Consider the following 17,921-nt stretch of genomic DNA (forward strand, 5'->3'; position numbering starts at 1 on the left):
GCACAAGGATTTCAGTTGGCTAGCAGCTGCCATTTGTTGTGTCTAAAAAACATTAGCCGATCAGTTCGAACAACACTACCATGTTATGATAACCTTGACGGCTTCAGCGCTCACTGCGCATACTAGGGTCACAATGTAAGTCTAGGAATGTCGAAAACAAGCCTTTCCCATGTGAAGACATTCACGCAGCCTAACTTACAAAAACAGCTATATGCAGTGTTGTGTACAAAAACAGCTATATGCAGTGTCGTGTGCAAAAGCAGCAAAAGGTAAAATGGCATTTATACTTCTAATAAGCCATGCTAACACAACATGTGTGCAAACCAGGCTTAGGCCACAATACAGTAACTTGGAACATGAAGAGCTTGGGTGTATAATCAGGTGAAGGCGGTGTGAAAATCAGAATGATCTTCTTGGCACGAACACAGTTCGTGTCTACATCGCCTCGCCCAATACAATACAGACGTGTCCATAAACTAGAAAATGTTTTTCTTTACATTTGATTTTATTCATAGAATGATGCAGCAAAGTTGGTAATGTTAAATTTACTTTAGATGTACTCTCATAAGTGCACTTATCGCCTAAGTGGCATTGTGATAAACATACACTTTATTCACTTTCTGCAACATAAATACATTTAAATAATGGGACTTTACTATACTAAATGGTGAGACCTAAAACGATCAGTAGGAATCTACAGCCAAATAATACTTACCAGCCACTGCAAAATAAAATGTGATCCAGAAACACATTTACAAGGAAAGAGAAGTAAATGATATACAATTATGACTGCCTTTTCTACTTAGTGGAGGTGAAGTCATTTGTGTAATATATGTACAGCAGCACAAACTAAAGTACAACAGCAGAACAACACCTCTCAGTGTTTCAAAACACATTCTTACCTCACTGTACGAAGAGTGAAAAGAGAAACATGCTCTGTATGAACTTCCTCCTGTTCTGAAAAAGAGAATTGTACATTCAATTAAAGTATTTTAATGACTGCCTCAAAATATTTGGTAGCAAAGCTGGGACTTTCAAGTCAAATCATTTGTCCAAACTGTCAGAAAAAACATATTTTACAACACACCGAAACAGTCTGCTTCACAGTTGCTATGGAAAAAACACATGTAATACTGTATTTCAGTGTGTCAAAGAGTGAGGTGGTGTAAACCTTACCTGATCTCATGCACCCGCCCACCTGCAGTAAAGACCCAGTGGCAAAAGGCGTTGGCGCCGGCATGACGTCGCCGGAGTACTTAGACGCCGCCCTCACACGCTGACGTCAGTTCTTATAAACAGCCTTTCCGCGCCAGAAACGCAGAGCCGTGATAAAAACCAACACCGGTGCCATGAAACTAGGGCCCTGAAAGAGGATGATCTTAACCCTAGATATCGGTTCGCAGAACGGGGAGGATGGGTGGGGCGGTAAGGAATCTAATACTAAGTACTGTTTCTTCCAGATATATCGTTAACGAAGGTAAGTAACTTGTGCATCTGAAAGAAACAGGTTAATATTAGATTCCTTACCTTAGAATAGATACCCCAGCAATACCAACCCCAGAGGTGGGTCTGCGAACCAATAATCACACCAGAAAGTCCTGGAGGACGGAATGGCCAAAGAAGCCATCCCTCCGGACTTGGCTGTCCAGGCAGAAGTGTCTTGCTAACGTGTGCAGCGAGGCCCACGTAGCTGCCTGACAGATGTCCTGCAAGGGGACTCCCCAGCCCAGGACAGTAGTAGCCGCCGAGGCCCGAGTGGAATGGGCCCTCAGCCCAACAGGAGGCTCCTTCTTAGCCAAAGAGTAGCATGCCTTGATGCACAACACGACCCACCGAGAGATAGTCCGTTTTGTGCACCGCCCGTCCCTTCTTAGCGCCCACGTAACCAACAAAGAGTTGGTCATCCACGCGGAACTGGCGTGTGCGATCCAGATAGTATGAGAGCGCACGTTTTGGGTCCAGACGGTAGAGCCGCTCTTCCTCTTTAGAGGGATGCGGAGGCGGAAATAAGGTGGGCAAGGTGATGGACTGCCCGATGTGGAAGGCTGTGACTACCTTGAGCAGGAAAGATGGTCTTGTCCGCAACACAACCTTGTCCGGATGGACAGAAAGGAAAGGAGGCTTGGAGGAAAGAGCCTGGAGCTCACTCACTCTCCTGGCAGAGGTGATGGCAACCAGGAAAGCAGTCTTAAGCGTAAGAAGATGGAGAGGACAGTTATGAAGCGGCTCAAAAGGAGCGCACATCAGGTCAGAACCAGGTTCAAGTCCCACTGGGGCATCACAAAAGGAACAGGGGGGAACATATGAGTGATGCCCTTTAAGAACCTATTTACAATCGGGGACTTGAACAAAGAAGGCTGATCAAGTAGCCTTAAGAATGCGGAAAGGGCAGAAAGGTAGCCCTTGATAGTGCCCAGAGCAGAGCCCTGCTGGGCAAGAGAAAGAAGGAAGAGGAGAACCTCAGAAAGGGGGGCAGAGAGTGGATCCACAGCCTTTGCTGTGCACCATGCCACAAATCTGTTCCACCTGCAGGCGTATACCGTCTTTGTGGAGGGACGCCTTGCTGCCAGAATCTCATTACAAACTTCAGGAGGCAAGTCAAATGGCCTCAACTGTCGCCGCTCAATCTCCAAGCATGGAGGTGGAGACTGGACAGGTTTGGGTGGAAGACCGTCCCCTTCTGCTGCAACAGAAGGTCCTCCTGAAGAGGCAGATGAATCAGGGGATCGACAGACATGCTGAGTAGCTCGGGATACCAGTATCTTCGTGCCCAGTCCGGAGCCACAAGGATAACTTGGGCCCGGTCGCGTCTGATCTTTTTCAGCACTCTGGGCAGAAGTGGTATAGGCGGAAAGGCGTACAACAGACCGCAGCTCCAATCGCAACGAAAAGTGTCTCCGAGCGAGTGCCGCTTCGGAAATTCCAATGCGCAGAATTGCGCGTTCTCTTCTGTGGCGAATAGATCTAACCAAGGCTCTCCCCACTGCTGAAAGAGGCCTTGCGCCACGTCTGAGTTCAGACGCCATTCGTGATCCGTCATGCACCGACGGCTGAGTTTGTCTGCCCTGGCGTTCAGGGAACCTGCCAGGTGTTGAACCACCAGGGTCACGACCTGATGTTACAGCCACTGCCAGAGGCACAGAGCCTCCAGGCCAGCCACGGCCCGTGGAGGGAGTTTCTGTGGGGGGGGGGGGGGGGGGGGGGGGGCGGGGGGGGGGGCATTGGGGGGGGGGGGCTGGAGAGGTGGGGCGGGGTAGCGGCAGCGTGGGGGGGGCGCTAAAAACTGGAGTATGGATAATTGAAGGTAAGTAAACAATTTAATTAATAAAACTAATTTCGTAGTGCGTCTTTTACTTACCTTCAATTATCCATACTCCAGTTTTAGCACCCCCCACCCTGCCCCTCTCCGCCTCTCCGCCCCACCGAAACTCCCTCCACGGGCCGTGGTTGCTCCTGGCATAGGGTCCACGACCCCACCCCGCCCTGTTTGTTGGAGTACCACATGGCGGCGGTGTTGTCCGTGAACACCTGCACTACACTCCCTCGGACAGAGGGGAGGAATTCCTTCAGTGCAAGCCGGATCGCCCGCAGCTCCAGAAGGTTGATGTGGAGCCGGGACTCCGCCGGAGACCAGAGGCCTCTGATCTCCGCCTCTCCCAAGTGGCCCCCCCAGCCCTGGAGGGACGCGTCCGTCACAACTATGTGCTCCAGTTGGGGTAGGGAGAAGGATCTGCAGATGATCCAATGGTGATCCGTGAGCCACAACTGCAACTGTCTTGCAGTGCCCTCTGAGATCAAGACATGGTCGGACAAGTTGCCCTGATGTTGGGCCCACTAAAACTTCAGATCCCACTGCAGAGCCCGCATCCGCCACCTGGTGTGATGCACCAGAAGGATGCAGGAGGCCACCAGCCCCAGAAGCTGCAGCGTCAACCTGATCGAGACTTGGGATAACGGCTGAAAGATCGGAATCAGAGCCTGAATATCCCGAACCCGCTGTTCGGGAGGATAAACCCAAAACTGCGCCGAGTCTAGAACCGCTCTGATGAAGAGGAGCTTCTAAGAGGGACACAGGTGTGACTTCAGCACATTGATGGAGAACCGCAGCAGGTGCAGTAGGTCGGCCGTAGTCTGGCGGTGGCTGACGACGGTCTGGAGCGAGCCCGCCTTCAACAACGTCATCGTCGAGGTAGGGGAAGACTGAAACCCCTAACCTGCGCAGATGAGCTGCGACCATCGCCATCACTTTTGTGAACACCTGTGGGGCGCTGGTAAGGCCGAAGGGGAGCACGGTAAACTGAAAGTGCTCGTGGCCTACCATGAACCGCAGGTAACGCCGGTGGGCCGGCAGGACGGGGATATGAAAATAAGCGTCCTGCAAGTCCAACGCTACCATCCAGTCCCCCGAGTGCAAGGCAGCTAAGACCTGAGCCAGTGTCAGCATCTTGAACTTCTCCTTCCAGAGGAAGCCATTGACGTTCCGCAGGTCCAAGATAGGGCGCAGGCCCCCTTTGCCCTTCTCGGGAATCAGAAAGTAGTGGGAGTAACAACCACACCCTACTTCTGGCCCAGGAACGCGCTCAATGGCCCCCTTGGCCAAGAGGGCCGTAACTTCCTCTCGCAGAAGATTCAAGTGATCCCCCGACACGCGGTGGTACTGAGGTGGCATGGCTGGAGGGGTCACTATGAAGGAGAGGGAGTAGCCCCTTCGGACAATTTGCAGAATCCACCTGTCCGATGTGACAGTGCGCCCGTGGAGGAGGTGATGATGAACCCTGCCCCCCACTGGCATCACATGGGCCTGAAAGCTCGGACTAGGAGGGTTTTGAGGCGGATGCTGCAGGGGTAGGTGTGGACTGACCTCGCCGTTGTCCCGACCGCCGCCACAGCGGTTACCACGTCCGCCACCGCGCTGGATATTAGTCTGCGGGCCGTGCCTGGCAGGACGTGTGGGGGCGCCTCTTCCTTGGCCACGAAAGGAGCGAAAGGCAACAGTCTGCTGGCGCGGGCCGAGAGGCCCAAGGACTTGGCCGTAGCTCTGGAGTCCTTAAAGCGCTCAAGCGCACTGTCTGCTTTGTCGCCAAAGAGGCGACGGCATTCAAACGGCATGTCCATAAGGGTGTTTTGGACATCAGCCGAAAAGTTGGCGGACTTCAGCCAGGCGTGGGAACGAATCTCCACCGTCATTGCCATTGCTGTGCCCAGCGAGTCCATGGTATCCAGCCCACACCGGATGGAATACCGTGCCGCATCTCGACCCTCCACAAGGGCTTGGGCGAGTTTAGTCCAAACCCCCTCCGGACATTGTGGCAGCACGTCCGCGACCGTGTCCCACAGAGAATGGGTGTAACGGCCCAAGAGGCACGCGGTGTTGACTGACCGCAACCCCAAACTAATTGAGGAGAACATCTTTTTACCATACCTCTTGGATTCCCGATCGGGGGGAGCCCTCGGGAATGCGGTCTGGGAGTTAGAGGCCTGCATGACCAGGTTCTCGGGGTGGGGTGGGTGGACAGGAGGCAAGGGTCGCCTGGAGCCGGGCGGTGGCGCCTGGCCACGTTCCTATCTACAAGCGAACCTGTACCAGGCTTGGACCAAGTGCCCAGAAGATCGTCTGATAAGGCCCCATTAAACGGCAGCAGAGGCTCAGCCGAGCTTCCCTGCGGTTTAAGGACCTCAGTGAGGAGGTTAGTCCTCACGGCCACGACGGGGAGCCCAAGGCCTTGGCAGCCCGCGTCAGCACCACACTATAGGCAGTCCCTTCCTCCGTAGCCACGGTAGGAGGGGAGACAAAACCAGTGTCTGGGGAGGTGTCCAGACCACTGGCCTCCCCTAGCTCACCTGCCCAGTCCTGAGAAGACTGGCACTCACGTGCCAGAGGGTCCTCGGACCCCTCCCAATCCTCCTCACCACCCATCTCCTGATATCCAGGGTCAAAGGATGGGGCCGGGTCGTAGAAGTAAAAATCTCCTAGCGGCGAATACGGCTCCGACGCCGGACCCGAATCGAGGGTAGGACCGGGGTCGACGTCGTCCTGGGACGGCACCGGAGGCGACACCCTGGGGGCCGGCATTGGTGAAGTCGTAAGGTCGACCGGCGACGACCTGGATCCGGAACCGGATTTAATGGGACTCTGCGGCGTCGAGACCGAAGTCGCCGACGGCGCCGGGCCAAAGCACCCGATGGCGCCGGAGCTAAAGCACCCGGCACGCGTGGGGACCCAACGCGGAACCCGACGGAGGAGTGAGCGACCTCATGGCCACGAGGAAGGCCTCCATCTCCTCCGGCGTCGCGTTCTGCCCAGGTACCGGCGGGTATGGAGCAGGCCGCGACGCCTGCGGCTCCGGCGGAGCCGCGGGGTAGGTGTCACCTGAACCCCCGGCCTCATTGCGCGAGCGTCAGGGGGAGTCAGAAGAGCGATGTCGCCTCTTCGACTTCTTGTGCCTCTTACCTACCTGAGGACTTTGAGCCCAAAGACTGATGACGACTCCCGGAACTGTGGTGACTCTGGCCCCGCGACCGGTCCCTCGACCTCCTTCCGGACGGGGACCTTAAGCGGCGCGGGGCTGACTGCCGTAGCTCGAGTCGCTTGTGAGACCGCTCCCGTCTAGCTTTGGACGTCAGGGCCCGGCAGTCGGAGCAGGACTTGTCGTCATGGTCGGGACCCAGACATTGAAGGCACCGGCGATGGGGGTCGGTAACCGACATTAGTCGGTAACGATCGACGCAGGGTTTGAACCCGGGCATCCCTACCGGCACTGGAGTCGATAGACTTCGAAAGATGATCAAAAAGGATCGAAAAAGTTAGTAAAAAATTGACTATGGGTACTACTTTTTCCGGATCGGCACTGGCTGGCGCGGAAAAAAGAAGAACTGAAGTCAGCGAGCGAGGGCGGCGTCTAAGTACTCCGGCGACATCATCCTGGCGCCAACGACGGACGCGGATCCGCAGACGACGCCTACTGGCGCGCAAGGGTACTGCTACGCAAAAGTTTCCGGATCCAGTCTGACACCTGGGGATATTCTAAGGTAAGGAATCTAATACTAACCTGTTTCTTTCAGATTACTGGCACTCTCTGGCATGAGGGCGGGTAGTGCACCGGGAAACGACAGCCTCAATGTTGCCTTTTATAAAGCGTTCATAGATTTGCTGCTACCGCACCTGCTCAAGCTGTACGAAGACATGTGCACCTCAGGGGTGATGCCCCCATCTATGAGGGAAGCAATCATTGTAGCTATCCTCAAACCGGAAAAACCTCCGGCCGTGTGTGCCTCATACCGACCGTTCTCATTAATGAATGTCGATACAAAGATCTTTGCGAAAATGCTGGCCAACCACCTGCTGCCCCTCGTCACAACCCTGGTAGCCCCAGAACAGGCTGGCTTTGTACCAAGCCAGAACCTGACATATAACCTATGTATGGTCTTTGCGGCCTTGCAACATACTAAACCAGAAGTCCCTGCCATAGCGGTATTCCAAGACATGGTGAAGTCCATTGATGCGGCAGGGGGTGGGTGGAGTGTTCTTACAGCTTATAGCGGTATTATATCACGCTCCCTCAGCACGCATAAAAATAGGTAATCTGGTTACCGAGCCTTTACAAATAAGCAGGGGCACACGGCAGGTATGCCCCTTGTCTCCCATCCTTTATGCTCCGGTTGCTGAGCCACTGGCACACGCCCTTCGGGAAAATCACAGCCATAGAGGCATACGCTTTCCGAATTATCACCCGATTGTCTCCACATATGCAGATGATACACTGCTATATGTCCGCAATCCGGAAGACAACCTCGCACCTGTGCAGCGGGAGGTTGTACTATTTGGCTCTATGTCTGGTCTAAGGGTGAACTGGCACAAATGAGCAATGTTCTTCCTGACCCCTGCTACGATACCCGTAGAACCTGACTATCCCTTGCAGTGGACTACAGATGAGGTGCGATATCTGGGAGTCAAACTACATACAGACTCCAAGGTGGCAAAGAGAACTACTGAGTCGCTATTTCTAAATTGGAAGACGATGTTAAGCGCTGGATATGTCTACCCTTATCGCTGATGGGCAGAGTGGCTCTCATGAAAATGGTGGTCCTACCGCGCTTCCTTTTTCTCGTTACGAATATCTCCATGATACTCCCTCAAGCGTTTTTTCAACGCCTACAAACTCTAATGATCCATCTGGCTCGGGCGGGCAAGCAACTGCCTATGGCCTGGCACATACTGACGCTGCTATACTCACTAGGTGGTGTGGGAGCGCCTGACCTGGAACTATACTACCGTGCTGCTCAAAGTTCCCATGCACATCATTGGATACACGGCCCGCCCAATATCCCCCATGTGTGGGATGTACCCCTCCCAGCCGTACGGTTTACACCTCCTAGTCGAAGTACGGGCATCTTACAATCTCTTGCCTCGGTCGCACCCGCTTGGCAGAGTTTACTGTCCATGCAGGCGGGCAATTTGCTGTACTCACCGGTTCCCCACTTGGAGTGGTGCCGCTGGCTTGTTCCGTGTAGGGTTAGGGGTGTTATAGATGTGTTACATACTCTTGGTGCCCAGGTTATAGGTGACCTCTTTACTGATGGGACAGCCCGCACATGGACTGACATGCTGGATGCTGAATCCACCCCCACGACCTTGGCCTAATTTCAATACCATTGGCTTAGACATGCGCTTAAGGACTTGTTAGGCAAAGATATGGCGGAGCCTCCTGAGGTGCTGGCGCTCATGGACATCATCAAAGCGCAATCACCCGCTAAGATGATTTCCAGAATATATCATATATCCATGTCAGCCAGGGGCAGCCAGGGGCAGCACGTACACGAAACCAAGGTTAGCCTGTCAACGCGATTTTCAGGTTGACCTCACGGATGACATGTGGTCTTACTGCTGCATGAACACTAAACGGGTCTCACTGAATGGCCGGCACAGGCTGATCCATTTTAAATTCCTTAACAGGGTGTACTATACTCCGGAACGATTACATCGGTATGGCTTAAGGGATGAGCCCTTGTGTGAACGGTGCGGTGAACGGATTGCAGACTTCTTTCACCAGTACGATCTTCAATGAACTTAACATTATCACGAAACTGGTGCTAGTCCCTGACCCGTTACTGGCCCTAATTGGATATTCTAAACCTCTTCCCAAAGCTGCCCGACGTTTAATTCATGTGGAGCTACTGTTAGCTAAAAGACGTGTGGCGTTGTGCTGGCAACAGAGCCCCTTGCCTACAATAGCACAGTGGACCAAAGATATGACATACTGTTCCACCCAGACTGACAATTATAGCGAGTTGCTACCACCTCGCAATCGCCCGAAGAACTTTTGCACTCTATATCAGACTAGACAGACGCACTTGACTGAACCAGACTTGGATACAGGCGCTGAAGTGAAACGACCCCCTACCCCTGACCGACAGAGCACACCGGAGTGGTAGGCCCTCACAGTTAGATCTCCATAATACACAGCAATGGGCTTTCTGGGAGGAAGGGGGAGAGAACACAGAGGTGTGACAGGGCATGCATGATTGGTACTGTACACATATGTCGTTTCATTTTGATAGGCTGGCAAGGAACGGGGCTGCTTATTTTCGATCTTCACAGGAATGTCATCAATATGCAGAACATGTCATTCATTGTCTTTGGTTGGTTTTGCAAAAAATTATTAAAAACATTTAAAAAAGACAAAAGTACTAGTGACCAAGTCTGTAGGAGTTTAATGGAGCATTGAACAAAACTCCAAAGCCTTCTCTAAATTTTCTTTAAAGTGTTTTCCACTGAACCAGCCTTAAAAGCTTCCTGACTTAAGGGCACTCTCAGTGAGCCTTCAGGTGCGTGAAGAAGATTATTAAGCCCATCTAATAAGGTTTGCCAAGGCTCTTGTATATGCATTGACTATTGCTAATTCTAGTCGTAGTACTTGAACAGGTATAGCTTGTCCTGTGGAAGTGATCTTGCGCAGTAACTTTCCTTCACTAAGATTTAACATACCTCACCTTTTTATGGGAATGTACTCCAACTCATAGATTAAGGTAGGGGTAATCTTAGTGCGATAAATGTCAAGGAGGACAGTAAAGTGCTGAAGATAGGTAGAATTTTTTTATTGCACTAAGGTGAGCTACAGCTTTTAATTCGATATGTTGAAAGTAAGGAGCAGTTCCAAGTGACTAAGAAAATACTCTTGCCAAGTAGGTATATCTTGGTACTATCTCAACTGGGTTTCCTCCAAACTGCCAAGCAAACTATCTGGCATTTCTCCTTCCCCTAAACGGTAAAATTTTCGTTCTGATATATTTACTTTTAAAAAGTTGATTTCTGAATATCTAAAAGGAGCTTCCAAGTTGCGCTGAAAACCAACTGGAGTGAGGTTAAAATTTGACCATATTATCAGTGTACATTAATAAATGAATGACAAACAATAAACATTTTTAGCAGCCGTTGGTATGATATTAAAACTAATTTTACAATCTGATCAAATTTTTAAATTAAGACTAATAAAAGGCTCTCTTATTTATTTGAAATGTGCTGCAAGAACTGCGATACACAGTGTCAATCGCAGACTGAGCATTGTGAAAACATTTTCCAAGATGCTGGACTTTTATAGTTGCTTAGGATTTCGCTTCATTATATGCATCATCAACAAGCATTTACAATGCAATAGGTCTCACAATGACTGTTTTGAGCTATTGGCATAGAAAATGTTAGTTTTTTTTCCCCTTTGTGAAGCATTAATGAAATGGTGCAATTGAAAAAGCAATAGCTCACTTTGTTGTGATTGCAAAATCTATTGCATTGCATATGTTCTATAGTACATTCTCTCTCGAAACTTCATATTCTTTTACAACTCATCAGCAAACATACCAATATACCATTAGCCGGGGTATTAGTTACACCTGGAGGCAGAATTGTCATGTCTTATTAGGTGTAGGGTTTGTAACCCGAGGGATAGCTCTGTTGTGGGGGCCTGTAAGACTAGAGGAAGAGGCTGTGTAACCCGAGGGATAGCTCTGCTGTGGGAGCCTGTAAAGACTGGAGGAAGAGGATGTGTAACCCGAGGGATAGCTCTGCTGTGGGAGCCTGTAATACTGGAGGAAGTGGCTGTGTAACCCGAGGGATAGCTCTGCTGTGGGAGCCTGTAATACTGGAGGAAGAGGCTGTGTAACCCGAGGGATAGCTCTGCTGTGGGAGCCTGTAATACTGAAGGAAGAGGCTGTGTAACTCGAGGGATAGCTCTGCTGTGGGAGCCTGTAAGACTGGAGGAAGAGGATGTGTAACCCGAGGGATAGCTCTGCTGTGGGAGCCTTAAGGAAGAGGCCGTGTAACCTGAGGGATAGCTCTGCTGTGGGAACCTGTAAGACTGGAGGAAGAGGCTGTGTAACCTAAGGGATAGCTCTGCTGTGGGAGCCTGTAAGGAAGAGGCCGTGTAACCTAAGGGATAGCTCTGCTGTGGCAGCCTGTAAGGAAGAGGATGTGCAACCTAAGGGATAGCTCTGCTGTGGTAGCCTGCAAGGTAGAGGCCGTGCAACCTAAAGGATAGCTCTGCTGTGGGAGCCTGTAAGGAAGAGGCCGTGTAACCTAAGGGATAGCTCTGTTGTGGGACCCTGTAAGGAAGAGGCTGTGCAACCTAAGGGATAGCTTTGCTGTGGGAGCCTGTAAGGATGAGGCCGTGTAACATAAGGGATAGCTCTACTGTGGGACCCTGTAAGGAAGAGGCCGTGCAACCTAAGGGATAGCTCTGCTGTGGGAGCCTGCAAGGTAGAGGCCGTGTAACCAGGGGGCAGATACCACAGGCCAGCAGGACAAGGCATGAACCTTCACTCCAGCACATCCACCTCCCTGGGGGTATCAGGGGGCAAAACTGACCATTTCAGTATCGATGCCCAGGGAGCGGCTGGTCTGGGTCATATGTTAACCTCGGTACACAGGGCTGAAGTCCGTCTGGTGCCCCCCTCCCCCCAGCCCAGTCCAAAGTGAACTCATTTTATGATAAACAAAGGTGCTCCTTGAGGGACTTTTGTGGTGACTGCACCTGGCATTATCTATTTTATTGCTCTCTGTGCATTCATTGCATGTTGTACATTGTACCATATAAGGGCATGGTCTAACTGTCATTATTCAGTTTTGGTCAGTCACTCTTCTAAGGCCTTAGATAGGGAGGAGTCAGATCTTCACCAGCCTTCTAAATTCCATCCGGTTTCAATGATTATTGCAGTTAGCACGTAGCAGAGTTAAGCAATTTGAACAGAAAAGAGGTACCACCTCAATGTTTCTTTTTGAGGTGTCATAGTGATGGTGGTACCAGTCTGTATCACTGTGGTGTCTCCTGGTGCAATCATTTGAGTTTTACTCCTTGGAGCCTGGGATCAATCGGATTGCCATATGTGTAATGCATGTTACTTTAAAAGTAGATCTTCAGGAGACCAGGTGCCAGGAAATGCTCCAAGGGCAGTGTAGTATGATCTCCTTGGACGTCCAGCTGCTGAACGCAGAAATAATTGTATGAAACAGTTGTATGTTCATGAAAGACACGTAAGAAGGGATATAGGCGAAATGCAGATGATTTTCAATTTTTGTATTGAATAAGCCGCTTTCCTTTTTAACTGCTCAGTATCCAAAAACCTTCTAATAATTGATTCCAGTGGGTATGTGGTTAATCAAAAATGGTGTATATTTCAATGATTATTTAGTGAGGCCTTTTGTCGAGCATGTTGCATCTCCTTTGCCATTGGATCGTCAAGTGCAGCTGTCCTACAAGAAATCAGGGTATCGATAGATCATTTGTACCACGGCCTTCACGTATTGGTGTTAAGCGAATAAATGAGCTTTGTGGTAACCGGGATGGCTGTGGAAGATGAAGAGTGTTTATCTGCTAGCGTGACACCGAGCAAATGTTAACATCGCCAACTATCAAAGGGAAATGTTGACTTTGGAGCTGCTTCGCCAGGCGAGCAGTTCACGTTTCTGACGAGAGCGGGAGGCGGAAAGCCCTGCTGCCCTTTCTTCGTGTTTGTAAAGTGACACCCTCTCTGCCGGATGTCCAGCTTCCCGTGCGTCAGTCGCGCTCAGTTAAGTAAAGTGTGACTCTTGTGCGCTTCTCAGTCCGATTTTTCCGAGGAGGGATGCCTGCTTGGCCCCATACTGAAAAGTCAGAGTTTTGGTTTTTTCAAGTTGTTTAGCCCTGCAAATCTCGCACCGCATTGTAGTACCTTTCTGTTTCCATTGCACTGTACTTTGAGGTATATTGCGGAATTGTATACTGCATGACTTCTGAAGAGCGGGGTTAATGCGATTGACGTCCGCTTTACTCGCGAGCATGTTGGTGACCTTCTCTTAAATAGGTGATCACAACGTGTTTAATCCTTTACAAGTATTTTTGATTTGTGGTTGCAAAGATACTACCAGTAGGTGTTTATTCTTTCGAGCAGTGACTGTCTGCAATGCAGCTCTGTCAGATATTGATCCACCCATCGAGTCATGGCACACTTGTAAAATGTGACATTTGAGCGTGCAGCAACGTGCATACGTTTAGTGCTTCTCTGCCGTTCTCTAGTTTTGTGACCAACAGCAGCGTACCTAAAAAGGCTACTTTTGCTGTGCCCAGTACTTTTGTTGGAACTTGACCTACCCTCACAGACGAGCACCTGAGGAGCACTCTGCACGACGAAGTTGTCTCTTTGTAACAAGTGGCGCGCACGTCACGCCTGTGTGGGCACAATCATAGCTCCTCCCACAGCCTATTGGTGTCTATTACGCGCTCGGTGCACGTAATACACACCAATAGGCCATGGGAGGAGCTATGCGCGTGCTTCAGGCCAATTGCGTGCAGTCTTTTACAATAAGACGCAGGCAAAGGCCAATGGGGGAGCTGAAAAGGAAACGCACACGCACGAGCGTGTGCTATTCCTAGCTCAGCTCACATTCCCCATTTTTACCTACTAAAGCTCACGCGACTTGCGTGAGCACTGCTACGCAGTGCACCGCATGTCGCGAGACCTAAAAATGTGCTGATCGTGCCAGACCCACATTAGCAGTCATTCTCCAGTAAGTCTCCCAAGACTTTGTCTTGCGAGTAAAAATCTGCTTTCCATTTTCAGTTCTATTTGCTCTATGTGAGTTAGTTAGTTGAGAGAGTTCCAGGTAATGATATTGTTCATTTAGCCAAGATCCTGAAGATATTTTACTCTATGCAGCTATTGCCTCACTTTAGCCTACTTTGCCAGCTTCTATGGGATGACATAAGGAATTGGGTAGCACTTTACGCTAGGTGATTCTGGTAGTTCCATCAGCACTAGCCTAGAGCCAAACTATATATTTTCATCAAAACGAGATTCTTTAAACAAGGGAGCACCTTCTATTACAAAACATGTCCGTAGATAAAGCTTGGGTCCATTTCTTACCTCACTATCACATTGGTCCTTCTAGTTCTTTCTCCGAACCACATGGTGGAAGGCTTGATGCTGATGACACGCAGTGGGGTCCCATTCAAAGACATCATTCCACAGGGCAGCCTGTTACCACGCAAGAATTCTTCATCCTAAAACAAAGAAGGATAGTATTTATTAAGGTAAATTCAACAACATACGACAATAGCAAATTATATTTTGGTGAAGATAAGACACTGCTTTAGCTGAAAGGCGCACAAGTGTTCCTTCAAGTCATCACCTGCTGAACATTTCTTTAAAATGGGCCAATGTAGGGCGCATTAAACAACCCCAAACTAGTATTCTTTAAATATTTATTACACCAGTAAGTGAAAGGCTACTTTGACAGCTATCCAAAATTTACCAGGTGTCGACACAGACTGCAAACACCTTATCTTTAGCAACAGTGGTTGAAGTGCATTCAAAACGTTTGGGAACTGTGATGCTATGATAGCTATCCAAAATAAGGATTTGTTTGCTTTCTGAGCACACGTTTTGCAATGAGTTAGAAATGGGAGGTGTGGAACAGTGAGGGTGGGGGCATTGGATGTGTTATATATTGTTTTGTATTGTGAAGGCCAGCAGTGAATGGTCAGCTGAGTTGTTTCTTTTATTTTGTTGCAGAGACCCCTGACGAACAGCCATTTAGGCTCGAAATGCATTGGTTGGAAGTATTGAACCGTCTCTGCTGTATGTTTTACCTTGACCTTTATTTGAACGTGTTGCTGTGAAATGCCTTCACGGGCACTCAGTAGACATATGAAAAAAAATCAATAAAGAAACAAGATGGAACCTCGCTGTCTCTGCAGTGATTCAATAAAGCTTTGAGGAGCGAAGGAATAAGGAATCGTATAAATACTGGTACTAAATGATGAATAAGGATAATTTCTCAACGAGTGATTAATATGAGGGATGTTTCCCACATAGGCCTGGATCAAGAGGCCCAACGCGGAAGAAGACAACAGAAGCAAATTTGATGGACGATAGAAGCCTACCAAAGAGGCTTAGAACGGACTTTGGGCATAGTTGCACAAGCAATTCCAGTCTGGCATAGTTTTAAAGTAGTGTTCTGTCTGTACACTGATAAAGGGTATTCCCATTTCACCTGAGAGCATTGATAAGGATCGCCACTGTCTCACCTGAGTATATAATAGTCACTGAAATGCATAGGAGTTACTAGATGATTTTAGGACTTGCTTTTGCTTAGTACTAGAAAAATGATAGTGGTCATTACTTTCTACTGCTATCTGAATGTTAATGATGACTAAATGCTCTGTTCCCCTTGTATTCCTGCTCATACAAGCCTAAAGAAATGTTTAGAATGGAAAATGCCCACCTAGCAATGAATTAGGAAATTGATAAAATTATGAAAAATTAATTTGACAATATTTTCTATGTTCCTACTGGATCATAGGAATGTCTTCAGCTAATGCAAAAACGGTTGTCTGTTGTACATTGGCAGCAATGGGTTAGCATTAGCAGAAGCCATCTTGTAATTAGAAGTTATCTTATCCGCTTTGTGAAAGCCATTTTGTATTTCTGGCGGCCATTTTGTCTGCCATGTGCTCTGTCCTACCTTTCTGTTAACTGCTCTTGTAGCCTGCCTAGAGACAAACTATGTTTAGCATCTTCCACTTCGCACATGCCCAGAAGGGCCTAGCTAGTAGAAGGCACCTGCTTCTCTAGTATAACTGTCAGACTATTTTTGCTGCTGTATGGAGAAGTAACTCTCCTCCCACTTTGTTGAGAAAGTAGATTCTGCATGCCCAACTTAGTCATTTTGCATGCTTACATGAGCCAGGACTGCCCCTTGGTTTTATGCTGAGTATGTAACCCTCACATATATAAGGACCCAGTGTTCTGTACTCTTTAAACTGCCTCATTCAGTTGCTAAGGCTTCTGTGTGACGGAGTCTCAACTCATTTGAGTTTAATAAAAATTATCTTTTATATTTCAGCTTCTGTGCCGATTTCTTCTTTGTAAGTATCAGTGGAAGCCCTTAGAAGTGGATTTTTGATCACTTCAGTGGAGGCGAGAAGAGGACCAGTGCACAGCACAAGGAGGTATAGGAAGGTAAATGTGTGAGCAGGTAGCATAGAGAAGAGACAGATAGTTGAAACATACAGTAAAATAAATGGTAATAATTTATTTTACTCCGGCTGCCATTATTTTTATGCATCCCGGTAAAAAAAATATTTTGGGTTATTTATTATTATTATTATTTTTTTATTTTTTTCAGGAGAGGCAATTAAGCCCCCTAGTCTTGTAATGGCGTCCTCAACATTCCTTTTTATGTTGTGGAGACATCTGGTAATATTTTCATGAATTGGAAAGCCTTTAAAATCAGCAGACAAAGTGGAAAATAGTTAGGCCCATTTTCGGTATTGCTGTATGTCCGAAATGTACAGAATGACTGGCCCAAGGAGAAGTTTGCTATGTATATCAACTAAATCTAACAAGAAAAACTTGCTAATGCCAGTGCAATTTACCTACAACGTAGTAATGGATCTTCAGTGTGAGTAATTAACACAAACCAGCCGTTTGACTGCACAACGCAACAACAAGTCTTTTTGGTCACAATGCCACAAGTACGTTTACAAACATATGGAACAGCATTAAAAGTGGCACTTTGTGAGAAGGAAAATGCCAGAGGAAAACAGAACAAGACGGTTTACAAGCCTGCGAAGATGTTCCAGTTTTTTCTGACTGATTGACCCCGGTGATATTCTTGTTTACTTTTATTATTACACCATACCGCCTCTCTAAAGTTATTCGATAAGAAGCGGCAGATGGAAGGTAACGTAGCTGCAGGGAATCAGCAGTATCCCACTAGTGCCAAAATGTCAGCTTTATGAGAAGCTATTACCGCACACCCTGAGTTGGTGAGGTACGTAGAGAAGGCACACTGCACACTTCGGGGCATGCAGTAAAACGTGTTTAAACCACTCACTTATTCATTCCCTAAATGTGCATTACTGACACTGAAAACTGCCTGCTGTGCTGGGCATGGAGCTAAAATGACAAGTGCTGAACTGAAAACCAAAGGCAAATCCTGGTTTTAAAAAAAAGTTTAGACCCGCCCCGTGTTTCACTGAGCAAGTTTAAAGATGTGTTTATCTCGGATAATGCTGTACTTTTTAGTTGTAATTTATCTTTCTATATTCGGCCTAGAACATGCTAATAAAGCCAAGTAAAAATAAATAGAGAGTGGGGCGGAGCTTGCTCGCGACCAAGATGGCCGCTTGAGCTGGGGGCTCCGCAACATCATGGCACTATTTGATCAATAAGAGGCAACTACGCGAAGAAAACTCCTGCCTACCGTTCATTCCCAGCCTCCGGAGGGGTTCCGGTTCAAGTTGTGCTAACTCTCGCTTCGTAACTAGCAGGTCCGACAGAGCTGTGGCAGTCTGCGTGCTGCGGCCTTGCTGGGCCGAAATCCCCGTACTATAATTGTGTGGAGAAGGCGGTCCGCACTCCTTTGAGTGGAAGCAGGCGGGAGCTGTGTT

The 17,921-nt window shown here is 48.7% G+C and overlaps 1 protein-coding gene across 3 annotated transcripts in view; it reads right to left on the reverse strand.

The window, feature by feature from the left end:
* The window catches only part of DCLRE1C (DNA cross-link repair 1C), a 343,172-nt gene that overhangs the window by 88,697 nt on the left and 236,554 nt on the right, over window positions 1–17,921 (reverse strand). For all 3 annotated transcript variants that reach the window (XM_086919715.1, XM_086919712.1, XM_086919710.1), the window contains 2 exons: window positions 14,392–14,528; window positions 903–957 (listed from right to left, as the gene is read on the reverse strand). In XM_086919715.1, coding sequence (XP_086775841.1) covers window positions 903–957; window positions 14,392–14,528 — 192 coding nt within the window. The remainder of the gene's footprint in view (window positions 1–902; window positions 958–14,391; window positions 14,529–17,921) is intronic.

Source organism: Lissotriton vulgaris, chromosome 1_1 (genome assembly GCF_964263255.1).
Source record: "Lissotriton vulgaris chromosome 1_1, aLisVul1.2, whole genome shotgun sequence".
Taxonomy (NCBI): Eukaryota; Metazoa; Chordata; class Amphibia; order Caudata; family Salamandridae; genus Lissotriton; species Lissotriton vulgaris.